General features: G+C 39.2%; 1 protein-coding gene across 3 annotated transcripts; it reads right to left on the minus strand.

Moving 5' to 3' along the window:
* Positions 1 to 6,887: 6,887 nt before the first annotated feature.
* Positions 6,888 to 16,733, minus strand: LOC141754398 (class I histocompatibility antigen, F10 alpha chain-like). 3 transcript variants are annotated; one of them, XM_074613435.1, is made up of 8 exons: positions 16,640 to 16,733; positions 14,548 to 14,814; positions 11,077 to 11,355; positions 10,220 to 10,503; positions 9,723 to 9,819; positions 9,347 to 9,364; positions 9,138 to 9,210; positions 6,888 to 8,627 (listed from the first exon to the last, which is right to left on the minus strand). In XM_074613435.1, the coding sequence occupies exons 1-7, from the start codon at positions 16,707 to 16,709 to the stop codon at positions 9,164 to 9,166; spliced, it is 1,062 nt and encodes a 353-aa protein (XP_074469536.1). In that variant the 5' UTR covers positions 16,710 to 16,733; the 3' UTR covers positions 6,888 to 8,627; positions 9,138 to 9,163. The 3 variants fall into 3 exon arrangements, with proteins under 3 accessions (XP_074469536.1, XP_074469534.1, XP_074469535.1); XM_074613433.1 differs by having other exon boundaries at positions 9,723 to 9,830; positions 10,201 to 10,503; positions 16,640 to 16,730; XM_074613434.1 differs by having other exon boundaries at positions 9,723 to 9,824; positions 10,201 to 10,503; positions 16,640 to 16,727.
* Between the last annotated feature and the right edge of the window lie 1,083 nt (positions 16,734 to 17,816).

Raw genomic sequence — 17,816 nt, forward strand, 5'->3', positions numbered from 1 at the left:
ACTGTTTTTGTTTTTTTAAATCGGTCTGGAGCCACAAAACATTGTGATGAAGGTAACACAGTTTATAGTCTAAGTATATAGTATATAAGTCAAATGCAGTGAGGGCCAAAGAGACAATGTACTACGAGTATTAGGACCACATTGAGGGAAAAAACATCTGAGATTTTCAGAATAAAGTCATAACTTAACGAGTAAAAAAAGTCGTAATATTATGAGAATAAAGTCATAACTTTACGAGAAAAAAAGAAAATAACACGTAAAATACTACTTTATATTACGACTTTATTCTCGAAATCCCAGATTGATTTATTTCCTCAATGTGGCCCTAATACTCCGTCGTACCGTCGTACCATAGACCTACAACAATGATAAATAAAAATGAAAATGTAAACAAAAAACAGTTATTCATTTCCATTTTTATAAATCCACAGGGAGCCACTGGAGAGAGGCTGAAGAGCTGCAGGTTGCTGACCTCTGCATTAGGGAGTTCATTTTGACCTTAAGTTTTTTAAGTTGTCATGGATGGTTGCAAACTAACTAGGTAATCAAAATTATGATGCCATCTGTCAATCTGTATGCCATTACTACGTATTATATATATTTTTTTATATGTCATTGTTTCTGTTTTATATTTGTGTCTCCATCCACACTAGTCTGCTGAATCAGTGTTGAGGATTTTAGGAAGACGACCCTTTCTTTGCTTCAGGCATACCAGTATAATATAGTATAACACACATTAAACACAGCAGCAGCCTCGTACCACACTTCTCTCTGTGACTTTATGCAAAACATATTAGCAAATGTCGTGCATGTTCCCGAACCCTAACCCACGTTTAGTTCCATCGTCCCTGACTTCAGCTTCTATACTAACCACTTTCTGTATTGAACACGTTTATTATCTACTTGATATTTTTTTTTTTTTATATCTATCATCAGAGCACTGCGATGGTCACTTTAAACCCTCACAGCCCCTTTCTACTGGATGTTGGCAATTCAGGAAATTCAGCTCAATTTACTGTTAACCTCACTGTACGTCTGTTTGGACGACAGCATACGGTGCATACGATGTAAATAATATAAAAATTGTACGTCACAAGAGAATCTCTTAATTTATAAATCCTGATTATATGAATTATTTGGGATAAAAGTTAATAGTCATAGAGAAAGTCCCCCCTCTGTCCATCCTGAACAGTGAGGTCAAAGGTCAGGGATTCTGTCTTTTCCAGAGGACACTTAAACAAAACAGGAGCTTGACCCTGGATCTTGAGGTTCAGGTTCCTTTGAGACTTTGTCACCCTGCAAGTCCAGTAACACCGACACCGTACTAGATGTATACCTTACGTAAAGTGGCACCATTTGTGTTATTATGGCGAGTTATGTAGCAGCTCTCATAAAAGGTGTAGCTCGTGGAACTGAAGGTAAACGTGGTGTAAAAGTACAGCTTTAGCCTTCTATTGTAGCAAAGGGAATACCCCAGTGTGATTAAGACATAGCTGGATTGAAATGCTGAATTATGTGTCTTTTTTTTTTTTTATGTGTGTATTTTTTTATGAAAGCTTAATGTGGAGAGATATGCTAAACGGTCAGTTAGACGCTGATTATCAAATGATGCCAGCTTGTAGGTCTACTTCAGGGGAAATGATGTTGATGAAGATAGATTGGTGGTCGGGAATCGAGAAAATGAGAAGTTGGTTATTCTTTTCTTCACTTTAGTCAATCTTGCTGTACACTTACTGTGTGCTGTACTTATTTGTTAACTTATTTCTTTATGCTACAAAGTTAATACCAAACAATCCATTGCAGGGAAGTGTAAAGCTCTTACATTATACAGTATATTAGTATTTTTCTCATCTTAGAGTCAATGCATCTGTCACCCAGAATGATATGCTAGTGAACGTTTTACGAGCTAGCTCTACGGAAGCCCTGAGATACAAGTGAGAAAAAAAAAATTGTGGTTATCCATTTTTCTAAGGCCCTGTTCAGACCTGGTGTTAACACGCGGCCTCAGTGATCCGATCACAAGTGGACAGCTTTAAATACGTCTGTTCACACCTGGCACTAGAATGCGTCTCCACATGCGTCTCCAGTGACCACTTGTGATCCGATCTCACTTCCCCGCCCCATTTGCAAATAAACACGTAGTAAACACACGGCTAATCCAGCAGCCATTGTGATGTGATATTAACATGAATGTCAGTAGTAATATCCTACATATTTGTGGATGTGGGATGTTATCTAAAAGGGTTTAAGAACAGATGAAAAAAAAAAAATCTTTCTCCATGCACTCTAAACACAAGGAACATATATTGTATGTATTATTTAGCAAGTTATGTAAATTAAAGTTAAGCAAGTTGTGCAAATTTAGAACATCCTCTTGTGGCTGAAATGAGTATTACAACAACAAACTCTTCACCTGACACAAAACTTTTTTTTCTTCACCTGTTTTCACAGATTGAAAAAAAAACTTAAAAAAAAAGAAAAACTCTCACAGATGAAAAAAAATTAAGGAGCTTAAAAGATTATCATTGCAACGTATTTGTTCGATTGTTTGGTCTGCTGTCCAGCTGCCGTCTATGAGAGCCGGCTGTTAATCACTCTGAACTCCGACCAAACGGTCAAACTAGGCAGCGCTGATCAGATATGAATCAATATTCTGTTAAGTTAATGCCTATTTCTCTCCTCACATGTTTTCAGAATCATCTTGTAGTGCACGGTTTAGCTGGAAAATGAGAAAGTTTGTGACGCCGCCGCCATTGTGAAATCTGGTGAAGGAACGCCAAGTACCGGTCACATGACCGGAGCACAGCCAATAGGAACGCTCTCTCAATGAAATGACCTGTGATTGGTCAAAGTCTCCCGTCACTGGCTAGATTTTCTAAAGTCTGAAAACAGAGCCATGAGGAGGAGAAGTCTAGTTTTCTCTCAGAACACTTGAATTACAATATGCTGAAAGGTTATTATGGAATTTTTGCCAAAAATATACTGACTACTGCCACTTTAAGTCATAAACACAGGAGAGAAATCAGTTGGTTTTTTTCTCACTTGCCTCTCAGGGCTTCCGTATCGCTCTGAAGCGCTTGTTTCTAAAAAGTGCTTCAACTTGCCTTATATACCATAACCCTATCACACCGTCACCCTCCACCCATACGCTCTGGGGCTGGGGATTCAAAACATGTTTTATGTTGGAACTATATCTTTTTTCTTTTTCTTTTTGGTATCAGCATGCATTTTAAGACATATTTAAAAATCTCACGATGAAAACAACCAGTAATATTCCGTTGTTTTTCCTCCATGGTGTACCAGCCTAAACACCTCACTGTCTGTCTATCTGTGACTGTGTTCTCTTCTCTGCACTGCTGATTACAGCACAGCCAAATCTATTGAAATGGCTTTCTGAAGGTATACATTTCATTTATTTGCAGGTGAATACTACTATTATCATGCATGCTGTATGCTACTTTACTGTGGAATTACCAAAGTAGGAGGAGATTATCTATAGAAAAGGAAGTGTGATTCTTGTAATAGGATGTTAAGTGTAATGATGCTCTGAAGTGGCTATACATTATGGATATAGATGTATTTATACAGTATATATATTTGATATTTAATACAGTAGCACTGTTTGCTTGACAAGTCACCACTCTACTAACACTTACTAACAGCAAGGTTTCAATTCAGATGTATTTCAGCTGTAATCAGTTCAGTGGAGTTTTCTGTGTTATTTCAACTCGCTGGTGAAGTTCTGCCAAGGAAGATGCCACTTTGTCTGTGCACTTCAGGAAAATGTGTGTTTTTAGGAAAATGTTATTCTGCAAACCTGTACACAATAAAGTTGTCATTAAATTGAAAAAGGGAAACCACTTATGTCCTTTACTATATACTATTTATTAGTCATGTGTTATTTGATTTGTGCATGTTTTTAGCTCTGCTTATTTGCTCCAGGTTTTATTTTGTTTTCATCAAGTTGTGTTGACTTTTCAATTGTAACTGCATAAACTCTCACATGCATGGTGGAGTCCTAATAAACTTTTTTTTTTTTTTTCTAAACATGTTTTTATTTATTTATTTTCGTCCAGGGATTCAAACTAACAACCGTGGTCCAAAAGACATGATAAGCTGACAAAAGAAGTGTGTCTTTTTTCTGTGACAGAAATTCTTTTTTTATTTTAGCTGATGTCGACATTAGCTTCAACCAGGAAAAAAAAGATATGTCAATTCAATTGTCTGTATTTTTGTATCAATATGATGAAAATGTAACTAAACAACTATTTCAGACGATGTGAGTCCTCCACATCCAGCTATACTCACATGTTTCATTTATATCAATAAACTAAAGATCACAAAGTTCACAGCACAAAGAGCTGTAAAAAAACACAGCTACAATATTAATAGTATTGTAGCAGTCACTGTCAAGTTATTGTTCAAACATGTGCAGTTTCCCAACTTGAGAAAGATTGAAACGTCCACTGAAGATTTTTAAAACAGCTTTTCCTTTTTCCCTCCTTTATTTTGTAGGTTGAGTTGAAAGTTCAGTTCATGTAGGAATTATTATTAGCCATTAGTCATTTAGGTGAAAAACCTTTGAAAGTGTATTAATATTGTTTTATTTATTTACTATTTTTAATTATTTATTTAAACCCAAAGTATTTTATAATTATGTTTGAGGAAATATTAAATAAAGCAGTAATTTTAAACATTTCCCATAAGCCCATGTGTACTTCTCACCACGTTTGTGACTGAACAAGACTAAACCAGCAGCAGCATCAGTGATGATCTCCGCCGGTCAACCGTCTCTCAGTCAATGATCCGGTTGAGTTCTTACCGCTGTTTGAGTGACAGCACGGACCCTTTTCACTGTGACACACTCAAGAGTGTTGCTTTTCTAATACTCCGGGCAAAATTAGGTTCTTCTTCTTCTTCTTTTGTGTTCATTGGCGGTTGGCAAACCAGTTGCATTACCTCCACCTACTGGACTGGAGTGTGGAGCAGTAGATTGGCAGAATTATTTTTTTTAATTAAATTAAAATTAAATAACATTAAAAAAAAAAAAAAATTTATTAATAATAGTAATAATAATAATAACAATAATAATAATAATAACAATAATAACTATAATAATAATAATAATAGTAATAATAATAATTAGATTCCCGCCATTATTCCTGTTGCCCTTAAGGGGACTGTTTGTAACTTTTTACACATATAAATCTACCGGGTCGGTCTACCATGTGCGCGCTCTCGTATGCACGCTCGCGTATGGCTATGCTGTTCAGACTCAGACTCCAACACAAACTACATGGAAGCTATCTGGTGAAGCCCGTCTGTTAAACAGTGTTGGCCGCGGTCGGAGGACGCAGGGGAGACCGTAGCTTTAGTCTCCAGGACCGGAGTCTCTGCTCCTCTGCCTGCCTTTTCATATTTATTTTTTATTTTAACATTTTTAAGTATGTTTTATTTTTAAGTTTAATGTTGTGTTGTTGGCACAACTGACAGCCGTAACCATCATGAAATAACTGCAGTTCCTGTCTTTTGTGCCAGAGAGCAGCAAAATGTGATTTTAAATTCCAGTTGAAGTTATTTTTTATTTCATTTTATTTCATTTTATTCTATTTTTTTTCTATTTTCCAATTTTCTATTTTTATTTTTAACTTTTTATTTATTTTTCATATTTATTTTTTATTTTAACATTTTTAAGTATGTTTTATTTTTAAGTCTAATGTTGTGTTGTTGGCACAACTGACAGCCGTAACCATCAATATATATATATATTATGGGATGGACAGGCTGTGTATCAGTACAGTATCGTCATCATGCTGTTCTACTTGTGAAAGCTGTGGTCTGAATGAGACATTGAGCATGTGGTCCTGTCAGCCAGCTTTATTAAAACCTCCTGCTACTCCTCTCATATGAGGACCCAGCAGAAGCAGCCTGCGGCCCGTTTACAGTCCTGCTCCGTACTTTAAGAAACCAGCAGGCAGTAATGTTCCTCTATCAGACACAATATGCAGATCATGCTGGATCTCTGTCAAACAACACAGAAACGAAACCTAACACTCATCAGGGGATTTACGAGAAATGCTCCAGAGGGTTGTGCTGTTTGTGGCCAGTGGAGGAGCTCTAACCCCGTTACTGAGTCCTGAAAAGGCCTCATAGCCTACCAGAAATAAAAAACAGCAGGGTTCAGCAGAGAGACATTAAAAAGGAGTTAATCAAGTTGCATTGTGGGTAGGTTCATTGGGACTCACTGCTTCTGCCTGTTCCAGATCATTAGTGTTATCTGGAGAGTTTCATATCTGTGTTTATAAAACAAATCAAAACATATTGTCATATCTTCTATTCTTGATCTATTTTACATTTCCTTTGGTTAAAATAATTATGCCTCTGTGATAGAAATCAAATATTGACGCCCACAGCTACAATATTCATATTATTGTATCTACAGTCACAGATGTGTGAGCATATATATGGAATCACAAAAAGACAGAACTTTGGAATATTGGGGATTTTATTGAAAAGCAAAACAGAACAAAAGGAGTGAAACAGCAGAGCAACTTCATTCAACGTTCATCTACTTAACCCAACACAAGACGGGATTTTGAGCATCGCTGTTCAATTTCTTTACGTTTATAAAACTAAGAGAGAAATCGTCTCTTATCCCAAAAATACTAGCAGGAAATATTTACAAGAACATTTCTATCAGTGTGCTGAGAAGCTTCAAACATCCCACCACCCTTTAGAAGATCAGCTAAAACAACATACTCCTGATTAATTAAGAAAAAACCTCAAAGACAAAAATGATTATTTGCTTTGGAAAAACAAGATCTTCAAAATTTTGAAATATTCAAACAAACTATTTACACAACTGGAAAATAAATGTTGAACTGATGTTTCTATTGTGTGTGTGTGTGTGTGTGTGTGTGTGTGTGTGTGTGTGTGTGTGTGTGTGTGCATAGGGGATCATCACTGGATGCTGCTGATTGATTAGCAGTATTGACTATCTGTTATCTCAAGGTATATATCATCATATTGACAGACCCGAGTGTACGTGGATGTGTGTGTGTGTCTATCATAGAAATATTTCTATGGTGTCTATATCTGTAAATTAACGTTTGTGTTACCACTAAGCAGAAAACCCCAACAGCAGAAGCATCAAACTGTAACTATGGTGGATTTATTGTTTAGTCTTTATTATGTATGAAGAGTTCTGTGATGCTTTCATTGTTTTACTTCTCTCCAAAAATAATCATCCTCATTTGATTTACCAACATTTAAACTAATATTTTATCAGAGGAAATTAAACTCTTTTTAACTAAATTATCCAAATAATTTAATGTCTCCATTTATGTTTGATAATATTTGTATTTGTTTTTCTAATTTCTTTGTACTCCAATCAATGAGCATCTACAAATAAATTGCCAACCCTGATTCCCCCAGTTTATGATATGAATGAAGAATAACCAATGAATTCCCAGTTGACGGAGGAGAATGTGGCACCGCTCCTTGATCCAGTGCAGAATGTATCCTTAAACCTAAAGATGCAAAAAGAATATATATAGAGACATGCTGTTTGCCGATGACGCAGCTGTTGTGACCCACATTCAGCAAGAACTTAAGACACTGATGGATCACTTTTCCCAGGCCTGCAAAGACTTTGGATTGACCATCAGCCAGAAGAAAACAAATGTCCTGGGACAAGACACCAAGGCTCCACCAGTTATCACCATTGACAACTATGAACTGGATGTTGTCCACCAGTTCACCTACCTCGGGTCGACTATTAGCAACAACATTTCCCTGGACACGAAATCGACAAGAGGATTGGGAAGGCAGCAAAAACACTCGCCCGCCTCTCCAAACGAGTGTGGGAAAATACCAAGCTAACAGTTAAAACAAAGATGGCAGTATACAATGCCTGCGTCGTCAGCACACTGCTGTCCTGATGTATGGCAGCGAGACATGGACAACCTACAGCAGGCAGGAGAGACGACTCAACTCCTTCCATCTAAGAAGCCTCCGCCGCATCCTGGGCAACACCGAGGTTCTGACCCGCGCTGGCCTCACCAGCATGCACACTCAGCTCAGCCAGCGCAGCCGCATGGAGGATTGTCGCATCCTCAAAGACCTCCTCTATGGAGAACTGTCAACTGGGAGCAGAACAACAGGCCGCCCCCACCTGCGCTTCAAAGATGTCTGCAAGCGAGACATGAAGGCCCTGGACATCGACACCAAGTCCTGGGAGGCTCTTGCGGTTGACTGCACAAGGTGGAGAAGCACCTCATACCAACACCTCATGACAGGGGAACAAAAACTGAAGGACACAGCGGCAGACAAGAGGACCCGTAGGAAAGAACGCAGCAACGCAGGCAGACCAGAAACCACACACAGATGCGAACTCTGTGATTGAGACTGCCACTCTTGCATAGGGCTTTTCAGTCACAAGAGACGCTGTACCAGACAGCCAGATCCGTAGGATGCGCCAACCATGGTCACACACTGACCGACGGAGGCCTATTACTATTATTATTCCACCAATTTGTGATATGAATGAAAAATAACCAATGAATTCCCAGTTGACGGAGGAGAATGTGGCACCGCTCCTTGATCCAGTGCAGAATGTATCCATAAACCTAAAGAGGCAAAAAGAAAATAAAAATACATAAAATAGAAAACAAACTATTTACCATAAATGTTTGGAGAGTTCAGTTCAACAAAAGCACATATTTACAGCCTCATGTAGACCTCAGATATCCATGATTCAGTCATTGAAGTGTTAACATGTTGTTAGTATAAATCGTTTATTTTAATTTGGTTCGACACCATTTTAATAAATTGGTGTCTCTGTTTTTCTAAAGGTTAATATTTGAGTTTTTAATCTACAGACAGTTTATCTGAGCTGCTGATGTGAAGCTTTCTGAAAGCATCTCCGTCTTTCTCTTAATAATCTCACTTCACGTCATATTAAACAGTTTCACCTTCGTTGTGGAAAAACTCAAAGATGTTCTTTCCAGCTACAACGTGTCACAGAAGTTTTACAGCGGATAAAGAAACAATCACAGAAGCTCCTTCTGCACATAGTTTAAGGCAGCTTTGTTTAACAACAGGTGTAAATGCTTCATGTCCCATATGAAGCAACTCACTGTGTGCAGGCTGGTGTGTTCATCATTTAGGATCCTGGATTCAGTTCCTCCAAGACCTCAGCGTTGTTTACAGCTGTAAGGTCAGAAACACATTGTTAGCCCTCAGCAAACACTGCAGGAAGAAGTCCTTCAGCACAAAATACACTAACTCTTTTTAATCTACAGAGATTCAGCTCAGAGGAAATAGAATAAAAACAAGTTGTACTTACGAGATGGAGGGCGTTTGGCTGAAATAAAAAGACAAGACTAATTATTGATGTTGTCACAGTTGAAGATGTCAGACTTTGTCTCCTTTAATGTTTCCAGTGATGACCCGCTCTTCTACTCACTCAAACTCATAAATAAATCCCTTCTACCTTTTGTTTGACATCATTTATCTTCCATCACCTCTCCCTTACATCATCATGCTATAGTCATATTATCATCAAACTGTGGCTCTGAGCCTTACAGCACTGACTGCTGGTTCAAACACATTTAGATGTGCTGGGAAGTGAAATTAGTTTGGATAAAAGCATCAACTCAAAAGTCTAAAATCAAAACAGAGAGGAAAAGACAAGAGACGATGTTTCTGTTTGGGTTTCTCACCGTTCTTCTTTTTATAAATGACGACTCCAATCACAGCGATGAGGACGAGAGCAAGAACAACCACTGCAGCGATGATGGGGACGGTCATGTCAGTGGGCTTCTCTTTCTCTGTTGAGCACAAAATAACAACAAATAGTCACAACCTGAACACATGAAGCAGGTTAGAAGAGAAGAACATCCATAAGACAATGAAATTGTGTTTTGTCTGTTTGATTATTGATATGTTTCTATATTAATCAAAGCTAAGTAAACAGTGGACAGGCAGCACAGCAGAAATGGTGGTAATAACTCCGGGTCTAGAGGAGCACGTGCATTGGTTTAATACTGATCTAAACCTTCAAATTATATATAAAAACTAGATGATAGAAAGTGACAACAACACAACTTCCCATCCACATAAAACTACATGAACTGCAGGACAGTGACAGTGAACTAAATGTGTGTTTGCCATCTCCATCACTCCTGATCTCAGTCTCACCTCTGTTGGTCCTGATCACCGCTTTGTCCAGTCTGGTGACGAGGTCGTCCTTCACACCAGAGAGCTGAAACACACAGTCGTACCTCGTCCAGTCTTCAGGTGGGACTGATGAAAGTTTCAGGTCGACACTCATCTGGAAGGTTCCATCGTGGTTGGGGAGGATCTCTCCGAGGTCCACGTCCTCATGAAGCTCCTCTCCATCTTTCCTCCAGAACAGTGTGGCTCTGTCAGGGTAGAAACCTGTAGCGTGGCAGCTGACTGGAGAGGAGGGAGTCTTCTGGAGGAGAGACACTGAGGGAAGCTCTGGAGAGTAAAGACAACAGTATTATTATTTACTGCATATTAATATTAGCATTCCTGTTTGATGTGTTTTAAATGCCTTCGTAACACATAGGGGAGAGCGGGGTCGGTTGGGACAGGGGGACAGTAGGGACAGAGACTTTTTAAATATAAGGTGTTAATATTTAGACTGCATTTATTCAATTTAAATGATATTTGTTTAGTCCAGAACAAGATGTCCCAACCGTCCCGGGGAGGAAGAATTTGGGAAAATGCACTCCTTGTACATTTATCTAAATTGTGTCTTTCACGTTCAGGTTTAGCTCTAATAAAAACTAGATATAAATTGTTAGCAGACACCTGTATCTGTTCAGGGATCAAACTATTCTCATTACTGGTCAAGTAGTCTGTGAGCAATGGGACGTTATTTTGTGTCGATACCAAAGTGTGAGAGAGGTGAGAGGAAATGAAAGAAAGAGAAATGTGTGTAAAGAGAGACGCAGTGGGTCTCTGTATGTTGGTGACATGTACTGTAATGTTACTGTTGCTTAGAAACAGAGGAGACATATGAAGATTGTTCAGGTCATGTGATTCTACCTGTTCTCAGCAGAACGCTCCTCCCATAGTTCACATACTTCTTCAGATACTCAGGACACTCCTGGGTGAGGTAGTGTTTTCTCCGTACTATAAAAGCTTTGTCATTATCCCACTTGTGTTTGGTGATGACAGCCTGTTGTTTTGCAGCGACGCATGTCTCTGTCTCCAGGTCAAATGATATGAAGTCTTCTCCATCATAACCATACTGATTATAACCTTTAACCTCCTCAGTCTCATCGTCCCATTCACAGCCAACCATCCACTGGAGAATGTGGACATCTGAGAGAGAGAGACAGAGACGGCATTAAACCAGAGTGAGATCACAGCCCAGTCATCTATTATCAGTTGATATCACATCTTTACCACAGAGACACACTGATCCACAGACACCAAGACAGAGGATCTACACCTCCTGCTGTTATTGGCTCCATGAAAGACACTTACAGCCAATCATCATGTGGACAGTGTGGACGTCTTGGAGAGAGACAGAGAGGCAGAGACTGCTGGGAAACAGAGTGACATCCTAACACAGTTCAGATCCTCTTTTTACCACAGAGACACAGTGCCTCCACTGAGACCAACAGTTTCTCTCCACTGCTGAAGGTGCTGTGGCTTCATGTGAGCTGCAGGAACAGAGTCCTGACTAGCAGACTCACATTAAACCTGATCCTGGACTGAACCTTACACCCACTGAGACCCTGCAGCCAGTGGATCAGTCCAACAACATCCTCTTCCTGTGACAAACTCCAGACCAGACTGTCCTGAGGCTGCTCTAGAAGCTTCCACTGAAGGACACTTTCAGTCCAGGATGAGTCACTAGACTCCAGCTGCTCAGCAGCTATATATATATATATATATTTATTAGGGGTGTGACGATTCACTCAGCTCACTATACGATACACGATATTGGGTTCACGATCTCGATACGATACGATATTATAATGTGTGTTTATGCTTGTTGAACAGGTGTAATAACGGATCTTTGCTTTACACTTGCAGAGTTTTATTGCACTTCCTAACAGCAACGAGCGTAGCGTCAACTCGTCTCTCCACCGCGGCCTCTCTGATCAGCTGTTCACTGACTGCTCTGTGTGTGTGTTGATGTGTGTGGAGCTCCGACACAGAAGCTGCGGCCGTGCGTTACGATTGATTGGTTCAATTTGGGCGAGGACAGACCAGATTTTACTGAGCATGAGTTGCACCCCGAGAGGCTGCAGCTTCAGCCCCGGAGCCCCGTATGTACGTAGTACCTATTATGACCTGATATCGCCATCCAGTTATCGTCTCAACGATGCATATCGTCACGTTTTTATATCGCGATATTTCGGGACACGATATTTCGTGACACCCCTAATATATATATATACAGACGTGGACAAAATTGTTGGTACCCTTCCGTTAAAGAAAGAAAAACCCACAATGGTCACTGAAATAACTTGAAACTGACAAAAGTAATAATAAATAAAAATTCACTGAAAATTAACTAATGAAAATCAGACATTGTTTTTGAATTATGGTTCAGCAGAATCATTTTAAAAAACAAACTAATGAAACTGGCCTGGACAAAAATGATGGTACCCTTAACTTAATATTTTATTGCACAACCTTTTGAGGCAATCACTGCAATCAAGTGATTTCTGTAACTCTCAATGAGACTTCTGCACCTGTCGACAGGTATGTTGGCCCACTCCTCGTGAGCAAACTGCTCCAGCTGTCTCAGGTTTGAAGGGTGCCTTCTCCAGACTGCATGTTTCAGCTCCTTCCACAGATGTTCAATAGGATTTAGATCAGGGCTCATAGAAGGCCACTTCAGAATAGTCCAATGTTTTGTTCTTAGCCATTCTTGGGTGTTTTTAGCTGTGTTTTGGGTCATTATCCTGTTTGAGGACCCATGACCTGCAACTGAGACCAAGCTTTCTGACACTGGGCAGCACGTTTCACTCCAGAATGCCTTGATAGTCTTGAGATTTCATTGTACCCTGCACAGATTCAAGACACCCTGTGCCAAATGCAGCAAAGCAGCCCCATAACATAACCGAGCCTCCTCCATGTTTCACATTAGGTACAGTGTTCTTTTCTTTGGATGCTTCATCTCTTCGTCTGTGAACATAGAGCTGATGTGACTTGCCAAAAAGCTCCAGTTTTGTCTCATCTGTCCAAAGGACATTCTCCCAGAAGCTTTGTGGCTTGTCAATATGCATTTTGGCAAATTCCAGTCTCGCTTTTTTATGATTTGGTGTCCTCCTGGGTCGTCTTCCATTAAGTCCACTTTGGCTCAAACAGTGACGGATGGTGCAATCTGACACTGATGTACCTTGACCTTGGAGTTCACCTCTAATCTCTTTGGAAGTTGTTCTGGGCTCTTTGGTTACCATTCGTATTATCCGTCTCTTCAATATGTCATCAATGTTCCTCTTGCAGCCACGTCCAGGGAGGTTGGCTACAGTCCCATGGACCTTAAACTTCTGAATAATATGAGTAGCTGTAGTCACAGGAACATCAAGCTGCTTGGAGATGGTCCTATAGCCTTTACCTTTAACATGAAGGTCTATAATGTTCTTTCTGATCTCCTGAGACAACTCTCTCCTTAGCTTTCTGTGGTCCATGTTCAGTGTGGTACACACCATGATACCAAACAGCACAGTGACTTCTTTTGACCCTTTAAATAGGCAGACTGACTGATTACAAGTTTGAAGACACCTGTGATGCTAATTACAGGACACACCTTAGTTTAATATGTCCCTATGGTCACATTATTTTACATCTTTTCTAGGGCTACCATCATTTTTGTCTAGGCCAGTTTCATCAGTTTGTTTTTTAAAATGATTCTGTTGAACCACAATTCAAAAGCAACAGCTGATTTTCATTAGTTAATTTTCAGTAACTTTTTATTTATTATTACTTTTGTCAGTTTCAAGTTATTTCAGTGACCATTGTGGGTTTTACTTTCTTTAACGGAAGGGTACCAACAATTTTGTCCACGTCTGTATATGTATATATATTATGTGATGGACAGGCTGTGTATCAGTACAGTATCGTCATCATGCTGTTCCACTTGTGAAAGCTGTGGTCTGAATGAGACATTGAGCATGTGGTCCTGTCAGCCAGCTTTATTAAAACCTCCTGCTACTCCTCTCATATGAGGACCCAGCAGAAGCAGCCTGCGGCCCGTTTACAGTCCTGCTCCGTACTTTAAGAAACCAGCAGGCAGTAATGTTCCTCTATCAGCTGTGGGTTGTAAAACTGTTGTGATAAACAGGTTCCTGCAGCAGAGTTCTTATGGACCAACTCACTGTGGGCAGTTCAGTAGACTGATTCTGATCTAATCTAGTGGAGACAAAGGGTTCATCATCTCTGCTGGTTATTATGGGATGGACAGAAACACTGTGTGTGTGGTAACATCTGTTCACTAAAATACAGGATGAAAATATAAACAACATTTTATCAGTAGAAAGTGAAACATGAACAAACCTCCAGTTTGGTTGAAGCGCTGCTTTGCAACTTCAAGGTTGACTTTGAAGTACGGCTGTTGACCCATAAAGATCCCAGTCTGTCTCTCCCAGTACTGAGGATCATCATCTGTGATGTTGCTCATCCAGTCCTGTTTGGGTTCTGCTCTCTTGGTGTTACTGTCATAGTAATTGATCACAACTTCATCAACCAACCCAACAACCACAAACTCTGGGAAGTTTGGGAATCCAGTAGACGCAGTGTAGAAATTCTTCATAGAGTGAGTCACTGGAAGAGAAAGTTAACGTCATGATTTCAGTTTTTATATCATATTTTTATAAATCACTGAATAACGTTATTTCTCTGAACACAGAATCAAAAAGAACTACAAGACATCCTAATAATCTCTGTGTAGTCAATACATATATAAATATATTTAGTTCCAGACACTCTTTAATATTTCTGATGATTTAGTCTTGAAAACTGTTTTAATTCTGAAATAAAATATAAAAGGAGTCTCATATTTAGGTCATACAGTTGTGTAGCTGACATTCATTGATAGAAAGCAGTTTGTAAAAACAGACATCATTTATTGATTTATTTGTATCTAGTGCTGGATATCTCAATGTGAAGACAAAGTCCAGTTTAGTTTCCAGTTAATGGAGTCATTTATTCTTCAGGATGCATCATTAGTAGTTCACACTCCTCATTATCACATTAGTTTGAAGTCTGTCTCTACTGTCCTCTACTGTCCACTGCTTTCCTCTGCTGTCCTCTACTCTCCTCTGCTGTCCTCTGCTGTCCTCTGCTGTCCTCCGCTGTCCTATGCTGTCCTCTGCTGTCCTCTACTGTCTTCTACTATCCGCTGCTGTACCCTGCTGTCCTCTGCTGTCCTATGCTGTCCTCCACTGTCATCCACTGTCTCCCACTGTCCTCTATTGTCCTCTACTGTCCTCTGCTGTCCTCTACTGTCCTCTGCTGTCCTCTACTCTACTGTCCTCTACTGTCCTCTACTGTCCTCTGCTGTCCTCTGCTGTCCTCTACTGTCCTCTGCTGTCCTCTTCTGTCCTCTACTGTCCTCTACTGTCCTCTACTGTCCTCTGCTGTCCTCTACTGTCCTCTCCTGTCTGAATGCATCTAGCTCATATTTCTGTGTTAAGCTGAACTTTAAATATTCTGCACTGAAAGATGTTTAACAAATCTGTCCAAGAATAAATGTGATTCTGTTAATACATCAAATCCTTAAACAGCATCGCCCGACCGATGCTGGATTTTTGAGGCCGACACTGATATCAATATTCAACATATGGGCCGACAGTATTTTGAATAGAGACACAGAACATAAACAGACAAACTTGATACAGATTCCTTAGTTGTTGTTGTTTTGTGACCAGTAGAACTCAGTGGGACATTTCACAGTTTACAAATGAACTGGTGCTCTCTGGAGGACAAACTATGTGATGGAGACACTGTTTATGAATGAGCTCAAACTCAGTTTGGCATTTCTGCACTTCAGTTTCTTGTTACTTATCAGCCGATATATACACCGATACCATATATCTGCAATAAGCTGATATCAGCAAATAATATGGAGGTGTGATTTATCAGTGTAGCTCTACTAAACAGCATGATATAGTACAGTCAATGGAACTATCAGTGTGATGTCATCTGACCCAACCAACACAACTCAGTATGGAGGTACTACGTTAAAGCATTATTAGATAGAATAATATACTATATGAAATATTATATCACTGAAGAAAATAAATAGATGATGATATGAATGTTCAGTAGGTTGTTATTGATTATGTGTGTTTTTCTGTGTTGTCTAATTATTCTCTAAATATCATTTATTTACTAAGAGAGGGTAATATATCATAGTATTTCCTTCTTGCTCTTTTTCAATCATGAAATCTGTATTATTTGGTTCCAGATGACAGTTTCTATTTGGTGTTGGGAGTGTATAATAATAATGTATGAAGTGTTTAGTTCACACACATTAGTGAACCATATTAAATATTGTAGCAACAAAGCAGGAAGTTGTTTGGTTTCAGCAGGAAAACAACCATCAACTGACTCGTTGGTTCTACTTCAATAAGCAGTCTGAACTGACCTGCTGCCGCGCCATGTAGGCTTATTGTCAGGAGAGTCACAATCAACGGCTCCATTGGGACCTGTCGCATCTTGAAGCTTTGATAGGAGGACGACTTTTTCTGATTCTGGAGACACTCTGATACCTCTGATACCGTCCTTCCAGCTCGAGCAGCAGGGCTGAAATGAGGAGACGAGAAGGGGCGCAGACATCAACCTCCATCTGAGCCAATGGGGATTTAAGCTGAGCATCAACGTCACTTAGAACCGGGTAAAAGTGAGGTTGTTCAAAGTGAAAGTAGAATGATGTTCTTTCAGCCTGTGGAGGAGGATGGGGAGACACGCGGGGCTTTATTCTGCGCGCTCACCTGTGTTCTCATATGAAAGGAGGATTTGACCTTCTGCTGCTCAGCTCTTCTATCGCCTTTTGGAGCTTCATGGGATGAAATGTGCACAAATGGATGAGGCTGTTTCTGCAGCAAGCTCACTTTTCACTCTCCCACATTAAAGAAGAATAATAATAATAATCACCCTCTATGCATTTTAATGTCAACCATCAGAGTATGTCATAAATATAAACAGGTACACAACATTACATATAGTGGTTCATATTTTAATCTGTAACATGTTTATTTTTTATGGTTTCATTCACTTGTTCTGAGCAACATTAGAATAACCTTCATTTTATACATTTTGCTTTTTTAAATTCTATAATATTAAAAAATAAATTAATTTTCATCAAGCTTTGTGCATCATTGTAAATATTGACATAATATATATATATATTTTAAATATTTCATGATTTTCTCTACACCCTGAAAAATGTAGACAGTAACCATTAATTGCAGTCTTCATACAAAAACATATAAAATATGTTGTTTTTTATGACAGATATTGCAGTTCTAATGTCTAATGTCTTAAGGACATGTTGCAGAAATGACATTTTTGTTAATATTGCAGATAAATGACAGTTAGCTTTGACTCTTAACATCTAATATACATGAATTCAACAGTAATATTAAGTTATTTTATTAAATGTAGATCAAAATACACAATTACTAAGCTGTATGGTGAGGACACACAATAAATACTAGAGAAGAAAAGGTGATCTTCACCCTGTTTTTCTTGATCTTGAGGGTCACCTATGTGGGCGACCTAACCTGTCATCAATGTGCTCACCTGCTGACTTCTGTTTCCAT

The sequence above is a fragment of the Sebastes fasciatus genome, chromosome 17, assembly GCF_043250625.1.
Source record: "Sebastes fasciatus isolate fSebFas1 chromosome 17, fSebFas1.pri, whole genome shotgun sequence".
NCBI lineage: Eukaryota > Metazoa > Chordata > Actinopteri > Perciformes > Sebastidae > Sebastes > Sebastes fasciatus.

Excerpts from the sequence above, each read along its gene's own strand:
- LOC141754398 (XM_074613433.1), bottom strand. The coding sequence starts at position 16,709 with ATGCGACAGGTCCCAATGGAGCCGTTGATTGTGACTCTCCTGACAATA. Across the intron at positions 11,356-14,547 it reads GCGCTTCAACCAAACTGGAG|ATGTCCACATTCTCCAGTGG; the intron begins GTTTGTTCATGT and ends TCTCTCTCTCAG. Across the intron at positions 9,831-10,200 it reads GGTGATCAGGACCAACAGAG|AGAAAGAGAAGCCCACTGAC; the intron begins GTGAGACTGAGA and ends TGTGCTCAACAG.